Source organism: Melozone crissalis, unplaced genomic scaffold, assembly GCF_028551555.1.
Source record: "Melozone crissalis strain CALT ecotype California unplaced genomic scaffold, PUWL_Pcris_2 ptg000156l_1, whole genome shotgun sequence".
NCBI classification, from domain to species: Eukaryota; Metazoa; Chordata; class Aves; order Passeriformes; family Passerellidae; genus Melozone; species Melozone crissalis.
This window is the reverse complement of record NW_026535927.1, coordinates 695,709-718,692: the sequence shown is the minus strand read 5'-3', so window position 1 is coordinate 718,692 and position 22,984 is coordinate 695,709. Positions and strand designations below refer to the sequence as shown.

Below are 22,984 nucleotides of genomic sequence, written 5' to 3'. Positions count from 1 at the left end.
CCAGTGTGAAACGGGGACAGAAACCTAGAAACAGAAAAAAAAACTTCTGTAAAAAATAAACCCATCAGGTGCTGTGCTGAAATCCCTGCCAGCCCACAGAGGCAAACAGGGAAGCTTTCACTTGGCTGCTTTCCCATTTATCTGGGGCAAACATAAATAAATCAGGGGAGAGACATAAAAAAAAGGGGGAGGAAAAAAAAAAAAAAAAAGAAAAAAGCCCCACTGCAAAATCCTCAGGAACAAAATGATGCCCAGAGAAGCTGGGAGAAACCAAAAGAGCTGAATCATAAATCTCCCAAGCAGAGACCTTGAGCAAAGAGAAATAAAGCCAGGCCTGAGGAAAATCAGGATGGATGGTGCAGAGCTGTTCTCCACGGCTGCCTTGCTGTGATTAGGTTTGTTCCCAGCCTTAACTGGGCCCAGTGAGCCAGAACTGCTGGGAAAAACTAAAAACTCATCCCTGGAGACCTTGGGATCAGGGGGAGGCTGCCAGGGGTTGAGCTGGGCTGGGGGGACACCCTGGAACTGCCACCAGCAGCTCCAGGGCTGCCTAAACCACCCCATTTATCTGAGAAAAAACAAATTCAGGGGGAGAACACCTGGATGATCCAGGTGATCAGGCTGGAATCTGCTGGGGTATCAGATATGGAGTTCTCTGGAGCAAATCCAGCTATTCCACATTGACATCTCAGCTTTTCCCTCAGCCTGAGGTGTGAGACCAGGCACAGCCCCTGCTGCAGCAGACAATGGAGGGGAAAGGAGTTTTATTCATGAGGGGAAAGGAGTTTTATTCCTGAGGGGAAAAGAAATTGTATTCCTGAGGGGAAAGGAATTCTATTCCTGAGGGAAAGGAATTTTATTCTTGAGGGGAAAGGAGTTTGATTCATGAGGGGAAAGGAGAAGAAATTCCATTCCTGAGGGGAAAGGAATTCTATTCCTGAGGGGAAAGGAATTTTATTCCAGAGGGAAAGGAATTTTATTCCTGAGGGGAAAGGAATTCTATTCCTGAGGGGAAAGGAATTTTATTCCAGAGGGAAAGGAATTTTATTCCTGAGGGGAAAGGAATTCTATTCCTGAGGGGAAAGGAATTTTATTCCAGAGGGAAAGGAATTTTATTCCTGAGGGGAAAGGAATTTTATTCGTGCACTCTGACAATCCCAAATATTTCTCAATTATAGGCATGGAAATGCAGTAAAAAACAAACAAAAAATCCCACAAAAAAACCCAAACCAAACCAAACCAAACAAAAAGAACCTCAAACAAACAAACAAGCACCAAAAAAAAACCCCCCAAAAAACCCCAAAAAACCCCAAACCAACAAACAAAAAAACAAACAAAAAAAACCCAAACCAACAAACCAAAACAAAAGAAACCAAACAAAAAACCCCAAACATCAACACCCAAACCAAACCAAACCCAAAACAAAACCAATAACCAAATTAGAAACTGGGGAGATTATATTTATGTAAATATAAGTGTGAGAGTGGGGAAGCTCTGCCAGTTTAGCAAGGAGCAGAGAGGAGAGCCCAGCTCTACCCTGAGTGTGAACAACCCTTGGTCCCTGTGGGTCCCTTCCAGCTCTGGGTATTTTCTCTGCTGTTTTTAGATGAAACTCTGCAAAGTGGAACCTGTCAATACCCATGAAAATGGGAATTAACAACATCAGTGGAATTTCACAACACTGGGCTCAGGGGTTGACCACAACTCTGCCATGTCTCTGTGTCCTCTGCTCCCAGCTGGGTAAGGAATTTCCATCCATTTTCCACACAACCTCCTGCTTTTCCTCCACCTTCCTCCTCACCCCCAGCCCAACCAAGGCACTCCAAGCCCCCTCTGCAAGAGCAGCCCTTTCCCTTTCATGGCTCTGAGGTGCAGACTCATTTTTCTCGCTGTCTCACCCCCCCTGCCCTTCCCCTGGTGCTGCGCAGCTACAGCTTCATTCCAAAAGCTCTGGTGATTAATTTTCATGTAAGTTATAAATGAGAGCTTTATGCAATTGTATCATGCGTGAAGAGGATTATTTTTCCAATGGATTACCATAAAAATGAAGTTGCTGGGAATGTGCTCTCTCCACTCCCCTGAGATCAGCTGTGCTGCTGCTGGGGCTGGGAGATGAAAGGGGCAGGGAGAGGGAGCTCTGATCCCTGGGAAGGGCAGGGTCACCAGGTGTGTGCGGCTCTGACACCTTCCAGAACCTTCTCCTTTCACTGCTGGCCTCTTCCAAGCCTTTGGTTGATCCCAAACCTCTGCTCATGCTTTTAGGGATTACAAGAGCAAAGTTGCTGAAGCAGCCTTTGGATAGGGGGGAAAAAGGGACTTCTCTACTCTGTCCTATAAAAACCTTTTCCAGGAGAACAAAAATAGAGGAGATTTCGAGTGGAAGCTGCCTGTGCAGGGATTCAGCTGTTTTTGCTGTGCTTTTCCTCCTCTGCTCACACCCAAGCCCATCCATTATTGAGCCATTCTGAAGGGCAGCGCTAATGGAGGGAATTTCTGCATGAAATAAAAATGTGAAAACACCAGGCCAAACCTGCCTCCAGCAGAACTCCACGGGCTAAAAGCAGCACAGAGCTCACCCTGAGGGCCAGGCTGTGCTGGGATGGGTGCTGAGGCAGCAGGGAGGAGAAAATGGGATGGAGAGGGAAGGAATTCAGGATGGAACAGCAATGGGCTTGGGGTGAGCCAGGAATGGCTGAGAAGCACTGGGAACTCTGATGGGAGAGGATTACTACTACTATTATTATTATTATTATTATTATTATTATTATTATTACTACTACTACTACTACTATTATTTATCATTATCATCATTATTATTATTGTTGTTGTTATTCAGAACTTTTAAGGTGCATTTCTCCCCCTCAAATCCCACTCAGTCAAAGCTTGGCTTGCCCAAATATTCCAGTTTTTTTGTGGGTTTTGGCCAGCCTGGAATCCCTGGGAACACCCAGGGCAGCCCTGAAGGGTTTGGCAAACATCACTCAGGGGGTGGTGGGGCAGAAGTGAAGGATCAGGGAGAAGGAATTCCCTGGATTCTGGGACATTCCCTGTGATTTCCTACAACACCCCCATTCCAGGATTGTGTGGCCATTCAGCACTTTTGGGATGTTCCTCATTGATCTGGTGGAAAAAAGGGTTTGATTCTGGATGCATCCCATTAAGGAGAGGGGTGGGAAGCTGTCCATGGGCACCAAAGCTCATCTGGGATGTCTGAGCTCAGGAACACCATGGGCAGGACCAGGACATGGTCTGGTGTCACCACCCAGGGCTGAAAACAGAGGAGCAGTGATGCCTCTGGGGGCTCTGAGCAACCTGGGAAATAAACCCCATAAATCCTCAATCCCATCCTAAACCATTCCCTGATTCTGGAACCAACGCAGTGACTTCTCCCTGCTCGTCCCTCAGCTTCTCCCTCCTTTGCTTTATTTAATTTTTGATCTTTGTTTCTGCGAGAAATCCGTGGGGATTTTTTTGAAAAAACCAGCTCCAAGTGGGAAAGAAGCCAAACCACAGGAGCCCAGCTCACCCAATGGTGCACCCAGGCTCTGCCTCGATGGTCCAGATGCAGTTGAGGTTGTGGTCGTAGGGAGTTGGGTATCCTGGAGAAAGGATCCGTCCCGAGGTCTCTCCTCTGATTGTCCCTCCACACTCAGCTGGAACAAAAATATTTATGGGGTTAGGGAGGAGATTTGTGGCTTTCTGTGGCTCTTGCTTGGCAACAAGCTCACCCTGCAACAGAGATTATTCCTGGCTTTTTCCAGGGATTCTAAAAGCTTACAAAGATGAAGGGAATTGTTGAATTCAGCTGAGTTATCAGAGTTATTCTGAATTTCTGAACACCTGGCAAAGCTTCCCTGCACCTTTCTGAATCTCCAGGGAGCAAAAGCAGAGCCTGTCAGGATCCTGATTCCCTGCTCCACACGTGGGGGTGAAGGAGCTCTGCTCCTCTGCTTGGATTCATCAGAAAATGAAGGATAAGAAGCCAAAGAACTTGTAAATGTCGCTGTAAATGAACTGCAAAGAATGTGAGGATTTGGAGTAATTTCCATAACATATCCATTCAAATTCTGTAATTTTCATTTTTTTCCGTTTTCTTTCATTTCTTTTTAATTTCCACACGCTCAGACACGGCCTCATATCCAACACACGAAGAGCAAACAGGCTGAAGGTTAAGAAAACGCACAAATGGCGGAGATTTATCTTTTTACATCAATAAATGAGGCTGAAATCCCAGCCAAGGACTGGCCCTGCCTCCTGGGAGAGGGAACACGGAGTGCCAGGGGCTGAGCACATCCCTGGGTGTGCAGATCTCCCAGGGGACTCGGTGTCCAACAACTCCCCCATGTCCTGGGCATGGCAGGACGGGAATCAGCAATCAGCCCCATTCATTTAACACACAGAACCCCAAAGCGGAATTTGGAAGAGCTGCAGGTGAAAAGGGAACTCTGCAAAGGGAATTGAAATGTCTGGGGACGGGATCAGGTGTCAGGCAGCTCTGAAATAAAACTGGCTCTGAGCTGTCACACAGGACACACGTTGGTGTCACTATCAGGAGGTGGCACTCACTTCAACATGTCCAGAGTGAAAGGACAAGGCTGGAACAGCACAAGGAAGCAAAAATCCCTTGTCAAATGTGGGTTTAGGGCAGAGGGTTTCATGTTAGAGCTGCTTCAGGTGCTCTCTGTCTCATACAGGAGCCTCACCACGTTAATTAGTGGAGATGGGCAATTAACAGCAGAGTTAATGTCCATGGATCAGCAAAGGGTGGTCAGGGTGGGGAATCCAATTTCCTGGAGGTGCAGGAGGTGTCTCCATCTTGAGATGCCTCACAGAGGAGCCTCACCGCAACTTAATTAGTGCAGATGCAATTAACAGGAGAGTTAATGTCACATGGATGAGCAAAGCAGGGACAGAAGGTGGCCAGGGAGTGGGATCCAAGGAAATCACTTCCAGGAAGTTTTTCCATCTCAAGGACCCTCACCACAGACAACTTAATTAGTGCAGATGCAATTAACAGCAGAGTTAATGTCAATGGATCAGCAAAGCGTGGTCAGGGCATGGAATCCACAAGGAAATAATTTCATGGAATCCACAAGGAAAGAATTTCCTGGAGGTTTTGGAGGAGCAGGAGGTGTCTCCACCTTGAGATGCCTCACAGAGGATCCTCACCACAACTTAATTAGCGTAGATGGGAGTAATTAATAGCAGAGTTAATGTCAATGGATCAGCAAAGCTAGGACAAAAAAATGGTCAGGGTAGGACCATTTTTTGTAGGGTAGGGTGTGGGACCAAGGGTGTTCAGGGTGTGTGATCCAAATCTCGGTCTGGAGAGTGCTGGAGGAGCAGGAGGTGTCTCCATCTCGAGGACCCTCACCACACACAACTCAATTAGTGCAGATGCAATTAACAGCAGAGTTCATGTCAGTGGATCAGCAAAGCAGGGACCAAGGATGTTCAGGGTGTGGGATGCCAGGAAATCTCTCCTGGAGAAGGAGGAAGGAGAAGGGGAAGGAGGAGGAGGAGGAGGAGGAGGAGAAGGAGGAGAAAGAGGAGAAGGAGGAGAAAGAGGAGAAGGAGGAGAAGGAGGAGAAGGAGAAGGAGGAGGAGAAGAGAAGGAGGAGGAGGAGGAGGAGAAAAAGGAGGAAAAGAAAGAGAAGGAGGAGGAGAAGGAGGAGGAGAATAAGGAGGAGAATGAGGAGGAGAATAAGGAGAAGAAGGAGAAGGAGAAGGAGGAGAAGGTGTCTCACCCACACAGGTCGGCAGGGGCCGGTCCCAGGCTCTCCTCTCCCCAGTCAGGCACACCAGCACCCTGGTGCCTCTCAGGGTGTAGCCAGGGTCACAGCTGAAGGACACTGAGCTGCCAGCAAAGTGTCCCTCGTCGTGCACCTTGTACCCAAACTGGGGCACGCCGGGGTCCTCGCACTTGATGAGCTCAAAACCTGCACAGGGAGCAAGGGCAGCTGTTGGCAGCAGGGATTTCACAGCCAGGAGGGTCTCACACAAAGCCACGGTGGGGTTTTCTTCTTACAATGATTTGTTGGGGAGCAAAGGGGCCATTCGGAAATCAGAAGGGTTTTAATTAATGTTGGAGTTTTGATCTGGATTTCGGGATCGCTACAGGCTTGACAGGAATAGTTTGATCAGATCCCAGGGAACAGGGACAGGGGAAGAGGAAACAGCCTTGACCCGTGACAGGGGAGGTCAGGTTGGACACCAGCAGGAATTTCTGCATGGAAAGGGTTGGAAGGGGCTGCCCAGGGAGGTTTGGAGTGCCCATCCCTGGAGGTGTCCAAGGAACAGCTGCATGTGGCACTCAGTGACAAGCTGGGGATCAGGCACAGCTTGGACTGGGTGGGCTTGGAGGGCTTTCCCACCCTCAATAATCCTGGGATGCTGTGCTCTCCCACACTCCAACTCCACTTTGGGTACAAGATCACCCCAGAAAGGACTCTTTGCTCATGTGCAACACAAAACCACAAAAATACACCTTGACCTGTGGGATTGGAACTCACTGGAGAACTGCAGCTCGAAGCCCTTGCTGGTGTTGGCAGGGTCAGTGATGAACTCCAGCCACATGGAGCTGGAGGTGCTGTTGATGCTGGTGCCCAGCAGCTCCGAGCGGCTGAAGGTGCCCAGCAGCCGGGCAGAGCTGTTGGTGCCATCGTAGACCTAGGAGGGACAACAAATCCAGCCTGGAAAAGCCATTCCTGGGATCAAACCATCACTGCCCAGAGGGGCTCTGGCTGCTCCTGGATCCCTGGAAGTCTCCAAGGCCAGGCTGGATGGGGCTTGGAACAACCTGGGACAGTGGAAGGTGTCCCTGCCCGTGGATGATCCTTAAGGTCCCTTCCCACCCAAACCATTCCAGGATTTCCTTAAGGTCCCTTCCCACCCAAACAATTCCAGGATTTCCTTAAGGTCCCTTCCCACCCAAACCATTCCAGGATTTCCTTAAGGTCCCTTCCCACCCAAACAATTCCAGGATTTCCTTAAGGTCCCTTCCCACCCAAACCATTCCAGGATTTCCTTAAGGTCCCTTCCCACCCAAACCATTCCAGGATCTCCTTAAGGTCCCTTCCCACCCAAACCATTCCAGGATCTCCTTAAGGTCCCTTCCCACCCAAACCATTCCAGGATCTCCTTAAGGTCCCTTCCCACACAAACCATTCCAGGATCTCCTTAAGGTCCCTTCCCACCCAAACCATTCCAGGATTTCCTTAAGGTCCCGTCCCACCCAAACCATTCCAGGATCTCCTTAAGGTCCCTTCCCACCCAAACCATTCCAGGATTTCCTTAAGGTCCCGTCCCACCCAAACCATTCCAGGATTTCCTTAAGGTCCCTTCCCACCCAAACCATTCCAGGATCTCCTTAAGGTCCCGTCCCACCCAAACCATTCCAGGATTTCTCTGCAGTTTCACTGAGCTCCAGAATAGAGAAATGATGAGGAATTCATCCCACCTAGTCCCTGATCTGCTCACAGCAACACCCTGGGTTTGTCCTTTGGGGTTTTTTTTTGGGAAGAACCAGCAGCTCCTGATAAATGCCCTCATTTGGGGTCACCTCAAATTAAGGAATTTGCTCCTGGCACTGAGCTGATCCTGAGTATTGGAGGGAAAAGGGAAGGAAAGAACCAACCCACTCTGAATTCCAGCTTCAGGCTGGAAAAGCAACTCCAACCCTCCAGGATTTGTCCTACAGGTGATCCAGGAGTGGTTCCTGGATCCACAAGTGCAAACAGGGACAAATCCTTCAGGCAATGTGAGCTGAGATCCAGGGATATCAAACTAAAAGTCTGATTTGATGGAACTCCACAGTGCTGCCCACCTGAGGAGCAGCATTTCCACCCTGGAGGATCTGCACCCTCCTCCTCAGCCCTAATTTACTCTGCACACTGGGCTGCATCTCCTCAACTCTCTTTCCCAAGGAGCAGCTGCTAAAAAATCCACATTTTTCCCCCAGACTGACTCAGAGATGAGCCTTGATTTAAGAAAAACACAAATGGGGGTTTTTTCTTCCTTTTGTGAGGACCAAGAGCAGCTCCTCACCAGTGGAGATCGATAGGAACTTTCCTCAGATGAGCAGCTGATGACAAACCTGCTGAGAAAATGTAATTCCTCTGACAAGGAGTACATTCCTTGCATTAACAGGAAATCTTTCTCCCTTTCCAGTCATTTGTGAGCTGGAAACGTGGATTACGCCTCTCCTGGAGTGTGACACTTCAATGAGGACAGAGGATTCTTGGGAAGATGGCTCAGCACATCCTTGCAATATTAATGCCTCCTTCAAAACCATTCCTTTGGTTAATATAAAAAAAAACTCAGCCTGGATTTGTCTCCTTCTCCACAGAGTCCTGGAGCTTGAATAATCTCAGAAGAGTCTGGAGTTCTGCATTTCAATCAGCCCCTTTTTTGGGGACAAACCAGCCTTGATTCTTCAAAGCACTGAAATAATGCTGAAACCCTAACTATTCTGATGGAGGAGGAGTTTTTCTTGTGCAATTCCAGAGGTGAGAGCTGAATTTTAGCTGGTATAGGGGAAATTTGGGCTTCCAAACTGCCATGGGAATCACTGGGATGACACAGAGGTCGCTTCCACCTAATCCCACCAAAATTTTAGAACCTTTCTGGTGGATGAGGAGTTTTCCCTGTGCAATTCCAGAGGTGAGAGCTGAGGTTTAGCTGGTCTGGGGGAAACCTGGCATTCCAAACTGCCATGGGAATCACTGGCATGACACAGAGGTCGCTTCCACCAAATCCCACCAAAATTTTAGAGCCTTTCTGATGGATGAGGAGTTTTTACTGCGCAATTCCACAGGTGAGAGCTGAGGTTTAGCTGGTCTGGGGGAAATCTGAGCTTCCAAACTGCCATGGAATCAGTCCATGGCATTGGGATGACACAGGTCACTCCCACCTAATCCCATGAGAATTTTAGAGCCTTTCTGGTGGATGAGGAGTTTTCCCTGTGCAATTCCACAGGTGAGAGCTGAAGTTTAGCTGGTCTAGGAGAAATCTGACCTTGCAAACTGCCATGGCAATCACTCCATGGCACTGGGATGACACAGAGATCATTCCCACCTAATCCCACCAAAATTTTAGAGCCTTTCTGATGGAGGAGGAGCTTTCCCTGTGCAGTTCCAGAGGTGAGAGCGGAGGTTTAGCTGGTCTGGGAGAAATCTGCCATGGCAATCCCTCCATGGCACTGGGATGACAAAGAGGTCACCTAATCCCACCAGAATTTTAGAGCATTTAGAGGTGTTGCTCTCCACTGCCCGAGCCAGAATTACCTTGAGGACATCTCCTGCCTCCAGCTCGAAGGTCCTGGCTTTCAGCTGGATGCCCTTGCCAGGCTGGCTCTGGATGGAGTAGATGCACTCGTGGTTGTTGTTGTAGTTCAGGGGGTAGTTGGGCGACAGCAGCACACCCTGGGTGCCCGTCACCGAGGAGCCACACTCAGCTGCAGCGAGACACAAAGGCACATTTCAGTGACCCCACGCGTCTGCTGGCCACAGCACACATGCAGGAGGCGCCTCTGAAGGCCACAGCCGCTCAGCCCCTCCTGCAGCAGCAAGGAGAGGGCTTTTCCCTGTTGGTATTCACTACAACCTGTTGTTATTTACCACAACCATATCTCTACAACCTGCTGGTGTTCACTACAACCTGTTAGTATTCACTACAACCTGTTGGTATTCAGTACAACCTCTTGTTACTCACCAGAACCTGTTGGTATTCACTACAACCTCTTGTAACTCACTACAACCTGCTGATATTCACTACAACCTCTTGTTACTCACTACAACCTGCTGGTATTCACTACAACATGCTGGTATTCCCTACAACCTGTTGTTATTCACTACAACCTCCTGTTACTCACTACAACCTGTTTTTATTCGCTACAATCTGTTAGTATTCACTATAACCTCTTGTTACCCACTACAACCTGTTGGTATTCACTACAACCTGTTGGCATTTACTACAACCTCTTGTTACTCACTACAACCTGCTGGCATTTACTACAACCTCTTGTTACTCGCTATGACCTGTTGTTATTCACTACAACCTGTTGTTGGTCACTACAACCTGCACACTGTCGCCTTTCCCATCAAATTTTCCTAGCCAGGCTTCTCTCCTCTTTCAGAATCTGTGTAAATGTAAATCTGGGGGGAATTTGGGGAGGAATCTGTGTAAATTTAAATCTCTGTGAATCTCTGTGAAATGTGAGTGGATCTGTGAGAAATCTGTGGGAAGTTGGGGGATCTGTGTGAATCTGTGGAGAATCTGTAGGAATTTGGGTGAATCTGTATAAACGTAAATCTGTGTGAAGCTCTGTGAAATCTGTGTGGATCTTTGGGAATTTGGGGGGAATTTGGGGGAATCTGTGGGGGATCTGTGGGGAATCTGTGTAAATGTAAATGTGTGTGAATCTCTGTGAAATCTGTGTGGATCTGTGGGAAATCTGGAGGAATCTGGGTGAATCTGTAGGGGATCTGTGTAAATGTGTGTGAAGCTCTGTGAAATTTATGTGGATCCGTGAGAAGTCTGTGGGAATCCGGGCGAGATCTGTGAGTAATCTGTGCAAATATAAATCTGTGTGAATCTCTGTGACATCTGCATGGATCTGCAGAAAATCTGTGGGAAATGGATATAAATCCGTACGAATCTGTATGAATTTGTGTAGATCTGCTCAGAACAACCCCACGCTGAGGATTTTCTGTTCCTCCTGCCGAGCTCCCACACGAGCCAGCCGTGACTCACTGTTTTCCCAGCCTGTTTACCCTGCAGGATTTTCTGCTGTCAAACACTGGCTGCCTGCTCCTCTGGGGCTCTGCACGCAGGCCTGGGGACAGTCATCCCCTAGAGCAGTTTTTGGGATCAATCTCATGTCCCTGAGTCCTCATAGCTCCTGGAGCTGAGGGAACCATCCCAGGGGAGGGACGCATCTCAGAGCAGCTCCTGGATGATGAGGGAACCATCCCAGGTGAGGGAACCATCCCAGAACAGCTCCTGGAGCTGAGGAAACCATCCCAGGTGAAGGAACCATCCCAGGGCAGCTCCTGAAGATGAGGGAACCATCCCAGGTGAGGGAACCATCCCAGGTGAGCTCCTGGAGCTGAAGAAACCATCGCAGGGCAGCTCCTGGATGATGAGGGAACCATCCCAGGTGAGGGAACCATCTCAAGTGAGAGAACCATCTCGGAGCAGCTCCTGGAGCTGAAGGAACCATCCCAGGTGAGGGAACCATCCCAGGGAAGCTCCTGGAGCTGGAGGAACCATCCCATGTGAGGGAACCATCCCAGAACAGCTCCTGGAGATGAGGGAACCATCCCAGAACAGCTCCTGGCTCTGCTGCTCCTCCAGGGAAGGGTTAAGCAGCAGAGGCACCCACAGGAGGCTCTCTGGAGGAGACTCTTTGTCCTCTGCTCTTGCCAGGGATGAAAAGCTGGATTTTGGCACAGATTCCCCAGGGACAATGCTGGGGACATCTCAGGGAGCTGTCCTGGCCACAGGGCTTGGACAAAGGAACAAAAACCACTCCGAGCCCTCCCCAGACCATCTCCAAGATAGGAGCTGAATGCAGAGTGTCTGGGAAAGCAATTAAACCTCCTGTGATCTTAATGAGTCAGTCTGCCTTTTCCATCCCTATCCAGGCAGATCTGAGCAGCACTGGGGACATTGTGACAGAGCTGTCACCCTGCCACGGAGCTCTGGGCCATCAGCCCTGAGTTTGCCCTGCTCTGATCAAGCCAAGCTGTTAATTCTGAGCCAGGAGCAGCAGCCAGGGTTGTCCACTCAGTGCTGCTGTCTGAGGCTCCAGTTCAAAGCTCTGGAAATGATTTTTTATTTTGATTTTCATTCCCCTGATGAGCTTTATCTGCAGCCTGATTGTTACTCCTGCCTGTCCCAGCAGAATGAGGCCCCAGAGCTGGAAATTCAGCACAGCTGGCTCTGCTGGGGAGATTTGCTGCTGAAATTCTCCCTCAAGGGTCACCTAACCCTAACCCACAGCTTAGGACAATCTCCTGAGCAGGTCTGGCCACCAGGTGAGAGCCCTGCCCTGACTGATCTCGAGGAATCCCACAGGCTCAGGGTGAGCAGAGCTGGGAATGATTTTCTATTGAAATTCTACACCAAAAAATAAGTGTGACATCCTTTTTCCCACGGCCTGGAGCATCATCCCCCAACCCTGCTCTGGATGGTCCCACTCTGGGGGATGTCACCCATACATCCCAGGGGATGTCACCTCTCCATCCCAAAGGATGTCACCCATCCATCCCAGGGAATGTCACACACCCCAGGGGTGCTCCCATCCATCCTGGGGGGTGTCACCCATCCCAGAGGTGCTGCCATCCACCCTGGGGGATGTCACTTATCCAGGGGATGTCACCCATCCATCTTGGAATATGTCACCAATCCCAGGGGTGCTCCCATCTACTCTGGGGGATGCCACTCCTCCATCCCAGGGAATGTCACCCATCCCAGCTCCCATCCATCCCAGGGATGCTCCCAACCATCCTAGGGGTGCTCCCAGCCATCCCAGGGGATGTCACCTCTCCATCCCAGGGGATGTCACCCATCCCAGGGCTGCTCCCATCCATCCCAGAGATGTCACTCATCTCAGGAATGTCACCCATCCATCCCAGGGGATGTCACCCATCCTAGAGGTGCTCTCATCCATTTTGGAGGATGCCACCCATCCCAGGGGTGTTCCCATCCATCCCAGGGGATATTACCCCCCCATCCCAGGAATGTCACCCATCCCAGGAATGTCTCCCATCCATCCCAGGGCATGTCACCAACCCATCCCAAGAACGCAACCCATCCACCCTGGAGGATGTCACCCATCCTAGAGGTACTCCCAACCATCCTGGGGAATGTCACCCATCCATCCCCAGGAGGTATCACCCACCCCAGGGACATCACCCACCCCAGGGCTGCTCCCATCCATCCTGGGGGTTGTCACCCACCCCAGGGCCGCTCCCGTCCATCCCTGCCCACCTCAGGAGTGCAGCACAGCGGGGCCAGCCAAGCAAAATGAAAGCACATGACCACCTACCAACACACCTTGGCAGAGGCGCACTCCACACTCGCCGTCGCCCGCCCAGGCAGGTGATGCGCGCCGCGCCCTCCAGCCGGTACCCGGGGAAGCACGAGAAGCTCAGCACGTCCCCCACCCCGAACTGCAGCCCCTTCCTGATGCTGTAGGCCGGCACCTCGGGCTCGTCACACGGCTCCAGGTCGTATTCTGGAGGGGGAAAACGGGGGTTGTGGGATGGGAGATGGGTTCTGTCCTCCACGGAGAGGAGATGAGGGTCCAAGGGAGCTCTGAGCCTTAATCCAGCTGCAGTGAACCCATGAGGATGGAATCCCGTTTGGGCCATGAAAACCCACCTGGATTTCACCCCAATCCACAGCTCAAGGATTCTGTTCTTCCTGTAAATGACATGAGGATCCAAGGGAGGCTCTGAGCCTTGATCCAGCTGCATTTTGCAGGGAGGATGGAAAAATGAGGATGGAATCCTGTTTGGGCCATGAAAATCCATCCAGATGCCACCCCAACCTAAAACTCAGGGGTTCTGTACTCCCTGGAGAGGACACAAGAATCCAAGGGAGCTCTGAGTTTTGATCCAGCTGCATTTTCCAGGGAGGATGGAAAAATGAGGATGGAATCCTGTTTGGGTCATGTAAACCCAGGTGGATTTCACCCCAGCCTAAAACTCAGGGGTCTGCCTTCCCTGGAGAGAACACAAGGATCCAAGGGAGCTTTGATCCAGCTGCAGTGAATCCATGAAGATTCCAAACCATGAAAACCCACCTGGATTTCACTCCAACCTACAACTTGGGTTCTGTCCTCCCTGGAGCGGACATGAGGATCTAAAGGAGCTCTGAGCCTTGATCCAGCTGCAGTGAATCCATGAGGATTCTAAACTATGAATATCCACCTGGATTTCACCTCAACCTAAAACTCAGGGGTTCAGACCTCCCTGGAGAGGACATGAGCATCTAAAGGAGCTCTGAGCCTTGATCCAGCTGCAGCGAATCCATGAGGATTCCAAACCATGAAAATCCACCTGGATTTCACCCCCAGCCTACAGCTCAGGGATTCTGTCCTCCCTCTAAATGCCACAAGGATCCAAGGGATCTCTGAGCTTTGATCCAGTTTCAGTGAACCCATGAGGATTTCTATTTCCCCCTCCACCTACAACTCCCTCCCAGCCCCTGCATCCCAACCACCTCCGAAGGCAACAGGTCCCAGTCCCTGTCACAGTGACAGGGATGGGGATTTGTCACTGTCCCTGTGCTGCAGCCCAGAGAGGATGGATTGATCCGGGTGGGATTTCTGCTGCCTCTCCTTTTCTAATCCTGGAAATGGATGATCCTGCTCAGGGAAGGCAGGAGGACGCTGAAGCTGCTGCTCCAAGAAAGGTCACGTAGGATTCTGGCCAACAGCCAAACTCAAATCTCTGACCCCAAAGCAGCCTGAAGGAAAACTCTTTTGAAGGTGTTTTTGGCAACATCTCCAAGTCCAAAGCCTGTATGTTAACATATATATATGTAAAGGGAGCTAAAAATAGAACTGACTCCTGGTTTTGCTTTTCAAGATAGGAAAGAAACCTTGAAATACACTGAAAATGAGAGTTATAATTAGAGGCGAGCTTTTGAAAGGCAAAAAGCCATTTTCCCCTCATCAAAATGGGAGTTAATTGGAAATTTTCTGACTGGTTTCCACATGCAAATCCCTGACTTCAGAGGCCAGGAACAAAGGCACTGGGAACCAGGTTTCAGCTGCATCTATGGCAACAGCTCTGCCCGTCAGGGAGGGTGCCAGACCAAGCTCCACAGGAAAAATGGGAATTTCTCTCTTTCCCTGGGTGCTGGAGTGGCAGCTCAGGACTGGGAAGGACACGGGGACAGAGGGAAGAACAGCAATAAAGCTCCTGCCCTTCACTGGTTGTGGTAGGGAATTGCTTCTGGGGCACTCAGGCAGCAAAGATTGACATTCCCTGGAATGGCAGCACTTGGGAGTCACTTGGAGGACTCCAGCCCAGAGGACACAGTCAAACACCTCGTGCCCTTCAAGCAGAGGCTGCCCCAGTGCCATGAGCTGCCCTGCAGTGCCACACGTCCCTCCTTTGGTCCCTCTCCAAGTCCTCACGCTCCTCCTGACAGACAGCTGCTGAAAAATCAGGATTTCCTTTGAAAAATTTGGATTTCCTTTGAAAAATCTGCATTTTGGATCAGCACACCCACTCAAAGGCACAAAGGCACCATCACCGTGAGGGTTGAGCAAGCACAGCTCAGCAAGGGATTGCTGGAACTTCTCTGGGCAGGAATTGTTTCCCTCAGCCTCCTCCTGAGTCCTGGAGTCAGGAAAATCTGGATCAGAGCCCTGCTGGGTGCAGCAGGAGGGGGCTCCCATCTGGTACTACAGCAAGGAAAAAATAGGGGAAAGAGGGGAAAGGGACAGAAAGGGAGAAAAGAAGGGAAGGGGGAAAGGAAAGGAAAGGAAAGGAAAGGAAAGGAAAGGAAAGGAAAGGAAAGGAAAGGAAAGGAAAGGAAAGGAAAGGAAAGGAAAGGAAAGGAAAGGAAAGGAAAGGAAAGGAAAGGAAAGGAAAGGAAAGGAAAGGAAAGGAAAGGAAAGGAAAGGAAGCAAAAAGGGAAGGGGAAGGGAGAAAAGGAAAGGGAGAAAAGGAAAGGGAGGACAAAAAAAAGGGAGAAAAGGAAAGAGAGGAAAAGAAAAGGGAGAAAAGGAAAGGGAGAAAAGGAAAGGGAGGACAAAAAAAAGGGAGAAAAGGAAAGAGAGGAAAAGAAAAGGGAGAAAAGGAAAGGGAGAAAAGGAAAGGGAGGACAAAAAAAAGGGAGAAAAGGAAAGAGAGGAAAAGAAAAGGGAGAAAAGGAAAGGGAGGAAAATAGGAGAAGGCAGGAGGGAGGGAAAGAAAATAAGGAAAAGAAGGAAGGGACAGAAAGAAGGGAGGCACAGAAGGAAGGGAGGCACAGAAGGAAGGCTCGGGCTACTGCTGTCACCTGAGAAGGTGATGTTGAAGCCCTCGTAGGACATGGAGAAGTCAGAGATGAGGCGGATCTGGGCCGAGAAGTTGCCGAAGAGCCCCGCGCTGAGCGGCGCCGGCAGCCGCGAGCCCGTCAGCTGCTGCAGGGGCTGGGCAAAGCTGGAGTTCTCCGTGATCAGCAGGTAATCGTGCCCGTTCTCCAGGTGGAACGTGTGGAAGGTGAAGAACACGCCTGCAGAGAGAGGGGAAACCACAGGTGGAGTCATCCCAGTGCCCAACCCCAGCTCCCCACCGAGGGCAGGGGGAAAAATCACACTGGAATTGTGGATTTGGGTCTGGTGGAAGTGAAATCAATAAAAACCCTAAATCTGGGGTGTGGGAGCAGGGCCAGGCTCTGGAAATGTTGGATTCCTGTGCCCTTGTCAGGGTGACACAAACTTGCTCCAGGGACAGAGCAGCAGCTGAGGGAGCAGCCCAGGGGAGCCTTTATTCTAAAAATGACTTTTAAACGGAGAGCAGCGAGGTTGGAGTTGGGAGGGCTCAAAAATGAGAGTGCTACAGAAGGAATTCCTGCCTGGAAAACCAGGACTGAATCCCAGCTTGAAGGTCAGGGAGGCTTTCCCAGAAGTGTGTCAGAGGTGCAGCTGCAAGGACCTTCCCATGATGGGCTGAATCAGAGAATCATGGAACAATTTGGGTGGGAAATGACCTTAAAAATGGTTTTATTCCATTCTCCTGTGTGTGGGCGTGGCTAAATCCAAATAAGGAAATGTGGGAGGGGCAAAACCCAAATAAGGGAATGTGGGTGGGTCTAAACCGAAATAAGGAAATTTGGGCGGGGTAAACCCAAATAAGGAAACGTGGGTGGGGCTAAAACCCAAATAGGGAATGTGGGCAGGGCTAAAACACAAATAAGGGAATGTGGGCAGGGCTAAACCCAAATAAGGGAAGGTGGGCAGGGCTAAACCCAAATAAGGGAAAGTGGGCAGGGCTAAAACCCAAATAAAGGAATGTGGGCAGGGCCAAAACCCAAATAAGGAAATGTGGGAGGGTCTAAACCCAAAAAGGGCATGTGGGCAGGGCTAAAACCCAAAAAGGGAATGTGGGCAGGGCCAAACCCAAATAAGGGAGTGTGGGTGGGGCTAAACCCAAATATGGAAATGTGGGCAGGGCTAAACCCAAATAAGGACATGTGGGCAGGGCTAAACCCAAATAAGGGAATGTGGGCAGGGCTAAACCCAAATAAGGAAATGTGGGCGGGAGTAAAACCAAATAAGGGAGTGTGGGTGGGGCTAAACCCAAATATGGAAATGTGGGCAGGGCTAAACCCAAATAAGGACATGTGGGCAGGGTTAAACCCAAATATGGAAATGTGGGTGGGGCTAAAACCCAAATAGGGAATGTGGGCAGGGCCAAACCCAAATAAGGAAATGTGGGCAGGGCTAAACCCAAATAAGGAAATGTGGTCAGGAGTAAAACCAAATAAGGGGATGTGGGAGGGGCTAAAACCAAATAAGGACATGTGGGCATGGCTAAAATCCATATAAGGGAATGTGGGCGGGGCTAAACCCAAATAAGGACATGTGGGAGGGGCTAAACCCAAATAAGGAAATGAGGGCAGGACTAAAACCCAAATAAGGGGATGTGGGATGGGCTAACCCCAAATAAGGGAATATGGGAGGGGCTAAAATCCAAATAATGGAAGGTGGGTGGGGCTAAAGCCCAAATAAGGAAATGTGGGAGGGCTGTCCCATGGGAGGGGACACCTTCCCCTATACCCTACTTTTATTCACCTTTTCTTGCCCAAAATAAACCCCACAGCAGCTCCAGCCACGGAAATGCCAGCCAAACACAGCAAAACTATTTTGCCTCTTCCTCCCAAATTCAATTTGAACGATTTGAAACATTTGGGGAGAAGGCTGTGACCTTGCTGCATTTGTAAATGAGCCAGAGAGGAGTAATGGATTACTTAAAGTCCCCTTCACACCTCCCGACACACAATGGGAAGCACTTCAGGCTCCTGCAGGAGCCTCCAGCGAGGTGATTTTTCATGCTGGAATTCAAACACCATTAGAAACACTCATTCTCTGGAAAATAATTCCAGCTTGGAAATAAAATAATACAAAAAAGAAAAAAATCAACAAAAACCAGCAGTGAGAGCAGGAGCCAGGCAGGATCTGAGCTCAGGAACTCTGTCACAGCATTGTCACACCGACTTAACAAGGCAGGGAGATGCCAAGCAATAAAAAGCCTTTTTGCATTTAGATGGATTTTTCCATGCTGATCTCCCAGCTCAGGGCAGGCTCCCGAGCCTCTGCTCGTGTGGGATTGGGATTGATCCTGCTCAGAATCCTCCAGGAAACCCCAGGATGGAATTTGGGAGAGATCCCTGCTTGGTTTGACCAGGTTATTTCATTTAACCCAACAATTCCCAAATAATTAGAATTATAAAATAATAATTAAACCAATAACCCAAATAATTCCCAAGAATTCCCTGGCTCTGCATGCCACCATTCCCAAAACACAGCATCCCAAAGAAACAGCAGGAAACCTGCAAAAAAAGCCCAGAGGAAGATTCTCCTCCTTGCTGCCCATTCTCTATTAATTTCTGGAGATCAGGGAAAGCTCTGGAGATCCAATATCCAACCCCACAGCATCCAATTCCAGCTGAATATTCCATTTATTTATCCCTGGCCCTCTCCAAGTTTTTCCTGGAGCTTTGCTGCTCACATGCAGCTCTTCCCTTCCAAGAAGTGAAGGTCAGAGAGGCTGGAAACCAACAAGGAACCTTTCCCATGGGATTAGGAATGAAGGAATTGTGGGATCATCCCACAATTTATCCCTCACTGCCCTTTATTGTCCCAAAAGGATTTTTATATCCAAAGCTTAGGACTGACCTTGATAATTCATTCTTTATATCCATTCTGTGGAGAACATTTTTTAGTCCGCAAAACTCCACAAAAGCAGGAAACTTCCAAGAGTTTCCAAATTGTTTGCTATTTCTACCAGAAGCACAAAACAGAAATAGATCTGACCCGAAAACTGGGATGTGGGGAATGCAAAATGACTTTATTCTCCTCTGACAGCAAATTTAAACCCTCAGTTTTAGCAAACCCAGCTTAAGGAACACAAATAACATCACCCCTCTAGAATCAGCACAAGAACAATTCAGTTATCCTGGAGAACATGCCCAAATTCCAAGTTTTTTAAAGTAAAAACTCCAAGCAGAGGGCACAAGGCTCCTCCAGCACTGAAGGGTCGAGGAACTGTAGCAAAAAGGGCTAATTATAAACTCATTTTTAAGGATTTGTGACCAATTAAACCTTTGCTCTGGTCTGCAATTTACTGTGGCACAAAACATCTCTGCAAACACGAGGTTGGGCTTTTTTTTTTTCTCTCCCCATTCTCTGCAGAAGAAACAGCAAAACAAATAAAAGGAGAAAAGAAATCACTTTGAAGCAATGAGATTAAAAATAATGGTCTCTCTTTAGGCATTTAAATACCTTTAAAATTAAACTGCTTTTAAACTCCACTTGCACAGCCTGGGAGTCCATAAAGTGTCACAAGAAAATAATTGTTGGAGCAGTTGGGGCAATTCCAGGACTCGTGTGGTGGCCATGTGGGAGATATTACCAAAAAAACTGTGAGAGGAGGAGCTGAGCACCTCCAGAAATCCCTCAGGAGGGGAAGATCCCTCTCTGGGACAGGGAATGGTGTCAGGATCTCTGCATCCACATCCTGACTTTTAGGATCAGGCCACAAAGGTCTGGAACAGGAGATAACACAAAGCTCTGCTTGATAAGAATTTTCCCTTTAAAAGGTTAAAGAGGTGACGTCAAAACCCTCTGGATTTTGTCCAGGGACAATGGAATCATCATTTCTGAGAGGAACTCGTGGATCTCACAGGGAAAAGTTTCTCTCCCACTGCCTCAGTCCTCTCCTCACCTTTGCCATGGGATGTTTCTATGGTCCATGTGCAGTTCAAGTTGTTGGGATAAAAATCAGGGAAGCCTGGGGAGCGGATGGTGCCACTGGAGCCACGGATGTAGCCCCCACAGAGAGCTAAAAACACAAAAAAACAGGAGAGAAAGAGTTCAATAATCCAGACTCTTTCACAAGCTAGGAGGAAAAAGTAAAAGCAAAACCCAACCCAGGAAAATCCAACAAACGAGAATGATCGACCCAAATCCAATCAACCCAAATGACAAAATCCAACAAAATCCATGGACAGACCCATCAAAATCCAACAAAATCCATGGATTAAACACCACTGGGAGCTCTCCAGCTGCTGCTTTGGCAATGGGTCTGCAGGTGGAAACACCATCCCTGTGGGACCCAACAAAAAGAGGAAAATCCAAAAGAGACTGATGAACCCAAATCCAATCAACCCAAATTGGGTTTTGTGGGTCAAAATCCAACAAAATACATGGACAGAGCCACCAAACCCCATGGATTAAGCACCACTGGGAGCTGTCCAGCTGCTGCTTTGGCAGTTGGTCTGCAGGGGAAGGGTTTCCAGGGTTTCCAGCAGCTGGAACCACCATCCCTGTGGGATCCAACCAAAAGAGGAAAATCCAACAAAATCCATGGACAGACCCACCAAAATCCAACAAAACCCATGGATTTAATGCCACAGGGAGCTCTCCAGCTGCTGCTTTGGCAGTGGTCTGCATGGGAAGGTTTCCAGCAGCTGGAACCACTGTGGGCTCCACCTCTGGATGTTCCCACCCTGTGAGCTCAGCTCTGCCTCCCAACCCCAAGAACATCCTGAAGCAGTTTCCTCACCCTCACAGCTGGGCAGGGGCCGGCTCCACTGGAAGTTGGGCTCACACTCCAGGGCCTCAGTGTCACTCAGGGTGTAGCCAGGGTCACAGCTGAATGTCACCAGGGCTCCCACGTAGAAATCGTTGCCGTGGCGCTGCCCGTTCACTGGGATGCCAGGGTCCAGGCAGTGGTCAGACTGCAGCTTCACAGCTGGGCACAGAAAACAGGGCACAGCACTCAGGTGGGCACTGAGGGGCTCAGGGGAAGCTCAGCCCACCCAGGGGACTGAGCCAAATGTTGGTGGTTGTCCCCAAGGTCAGAGGGTGGAAGGGAGAGAGGGAATTCCTCAAGGGAGGGGAGAGAGGGAAATCCCTGAAATGAGAGGATGGAGAGAGGGAAATCCTCAAAGTGAGAGGAGGAAAGGGAGAGAGGAAAATCACTGAAATGAGGGGATGGAGAGGGGGAAATCTTCAAAGTGAGAGAAGGAAAGGGAGAGAGGGAAATCCTCAAAGTAAGAGGATGGAGAGAGGGAAATCCCTGAAATGAGGGGATGGAGAGAGGAAAATCCTCAAAGTGAGATGAGGAAATGGAGAGAGGAAAATCTCTGAACTGAGGGGATGGAGAGAGGGAAATCCTTGAAATGAGGTGATGGAGAGAGGGAATTGCCTCAAAGGAGGGGAGGAAATGGAAAGAGAAAAATTCCAAAAGTGAGAGGATAAAGAGAGGGAAATCCTTCAAGTGAGAGGAGGAAATGGGGAAGAGGGAAATCCCAAAAGTGAGAGGATGGAGAGAGAGAATTGCCCTAAGGGAGGGAAGGAAATGGAGAGAGGAAAACCACCAAAGTGAGAAAATAAAGAGAAGGAAATCCTCAAAGTGAGAGGAAGAAATGGAGAGAGGGAAATCCTCAAAGTAAGGGGATGGAGAGAGGGAAATCCCTGAAATGAGGGGATGGAGAGAGGGAATTTCCCCAAGGGAGGAGAGGCCAAACCAGTCAGGGATGCCAGGAAAAGCAGAAACTGCTCCTCCACTGGCAACACCTGTGAGCTGCCTGGCACAGGGGAAACAAAAGCCAGGGTGCCCTGAGGAGGCCGTGGTGCTGCTGAAGATTGGGAATTGCAGGGAATTGCTGGGAATTGCAGGGAATCCCATGAACAAGGGGTCCTTACTTTCATATCTGATCTGGAAGCCGATGTCAGAGTGGCTCTTGTCCGTGGTGAACAGGAGGTAGAGGTGGTTGCTGGTGCTGATCAGGAACTGGGGCACCTGGGTGCCATCATAGACCCCAATCAGGGGAGAGGAGTAGGAGCGGCCATCCCTCACCTCCAGGGTGTCGTAATTCACCTCTGTCTTGAACCTGGGAGGGACAGGAGGAAAATGAAACCCCAGCACTGCTCCCTTCTGCTCATTCCCTCCTGGAACCACCATGGGGACAGGGCTGGGTCCTTTCTTCTGCCTGAGTGTCTCACTGGGGGCACCTCACACAAAAATGCAGGGAATTCGGGGTCAGAGCAGGGAATTTGGGGGCAGAACCAGGGAATCTGGGAGCAGAGCCAGGGAATTTGGAGAATTTGGGGCAGAACCAGGGAATCTGGGGGCAGAGCAGGGAATTTGAGGGCAGAACCAGAGAATGTGGGGGCAGAGCAGGGAATTTGAGGGCAGAACCAGAGAATTTGGGGGCAGAGCAGGGAATTTGGGTTAAGAACCAGGGAATTTGGGGCTGCCCAAGGTGGTGAGCACCTGTCAAAGGTGATCTTGATGGGGTAGCCAGGCTGGGCCTCGATGACCCAGGCACAGCTCAGCGAGTCCTTGTAGAAGCCAGGCCAGCCTGGGGACAGGATGGTGCCACTGGGTGACGTCAGGTGGCCCCCACAGGGTGCTGGGGACACAAAAAGGACACAAATCCACACAATTATCCAGGCTGGAAAAGACCTTCAGGCTCATCCACCTCTAAACCAAATCCCTGAGTGCCACCTCTTTAAAATTGGGGTGAAAAATGTCACAGAGCTGTAGCCCCATGAGATGTCCCCACTTTTGAAACCCCGTCCCTGCATTTCTGTCCCCACCACGAGTTAAAAATCACCAGAGCCAGATGGAAAACCAACATTTACTGCTCAGAAATTGCAGTTTCAGCTCCAAGTGCAGACAGGGCCCCCCTGGGAGCCAGCAGGGCTGACCTTGGGCCCTGCTCAGGGTGTAAAATAATGATTGGATATAAA

At 49.7% G+C, this 22,984-nt stretch overlaps 1 protein-coding gene across 1 annotated transcript in view; it reads right to left on the bottom strand.

The window, feature by feature from the left end:
• LOC128948761 (CUB and sushi domain-containing protein 2-like) overlaps positions 1-22,984 on the bottom strand; it is a 139,232-nt gene that overhangs the window by 63,336 nt on the left and 52,912 nt on the right. The window contains exons 12-21 of the mRNA XM_054293525.1: positions 22,506-22,644; positions 21,935-22,122; positions 20,790-20,978; positions 19,950-20,066; positions 16,021-16,236; positions 13,052-13,240; positions 9,285-9,454; positions 6,513-6,669; positions 5,748-5,939; positions 3,527-3,653 (exon numbers count right to left, since the gene is read on the bottom strand). Of these exons, the coding sequence (XP_054149500.1) occupies positions 3,527-3,653; positions 5,748-5,939; positions 6,513-6,669; positions 9,285-9,454; positions 13,052-13,240; positions 16,021-16,236; positions 19,950-20,066; positions 20,790-20,978; positions 21,935-22,122; positions 22,506-22,644 (1,684 nt within the window). The remainder of the gene's footprint in view (positions 1-3,526; positions 3,654-5,747; positions 5,940-6,512; positions 6,670-9,284; positions 9,455-13,051; positions 13,241-16,020; positions 16,237-19,949; positions 20,067-20,789; positions 20,979-21,934; positions 22,123-22,505; positions 22,645-22,984) is intronic.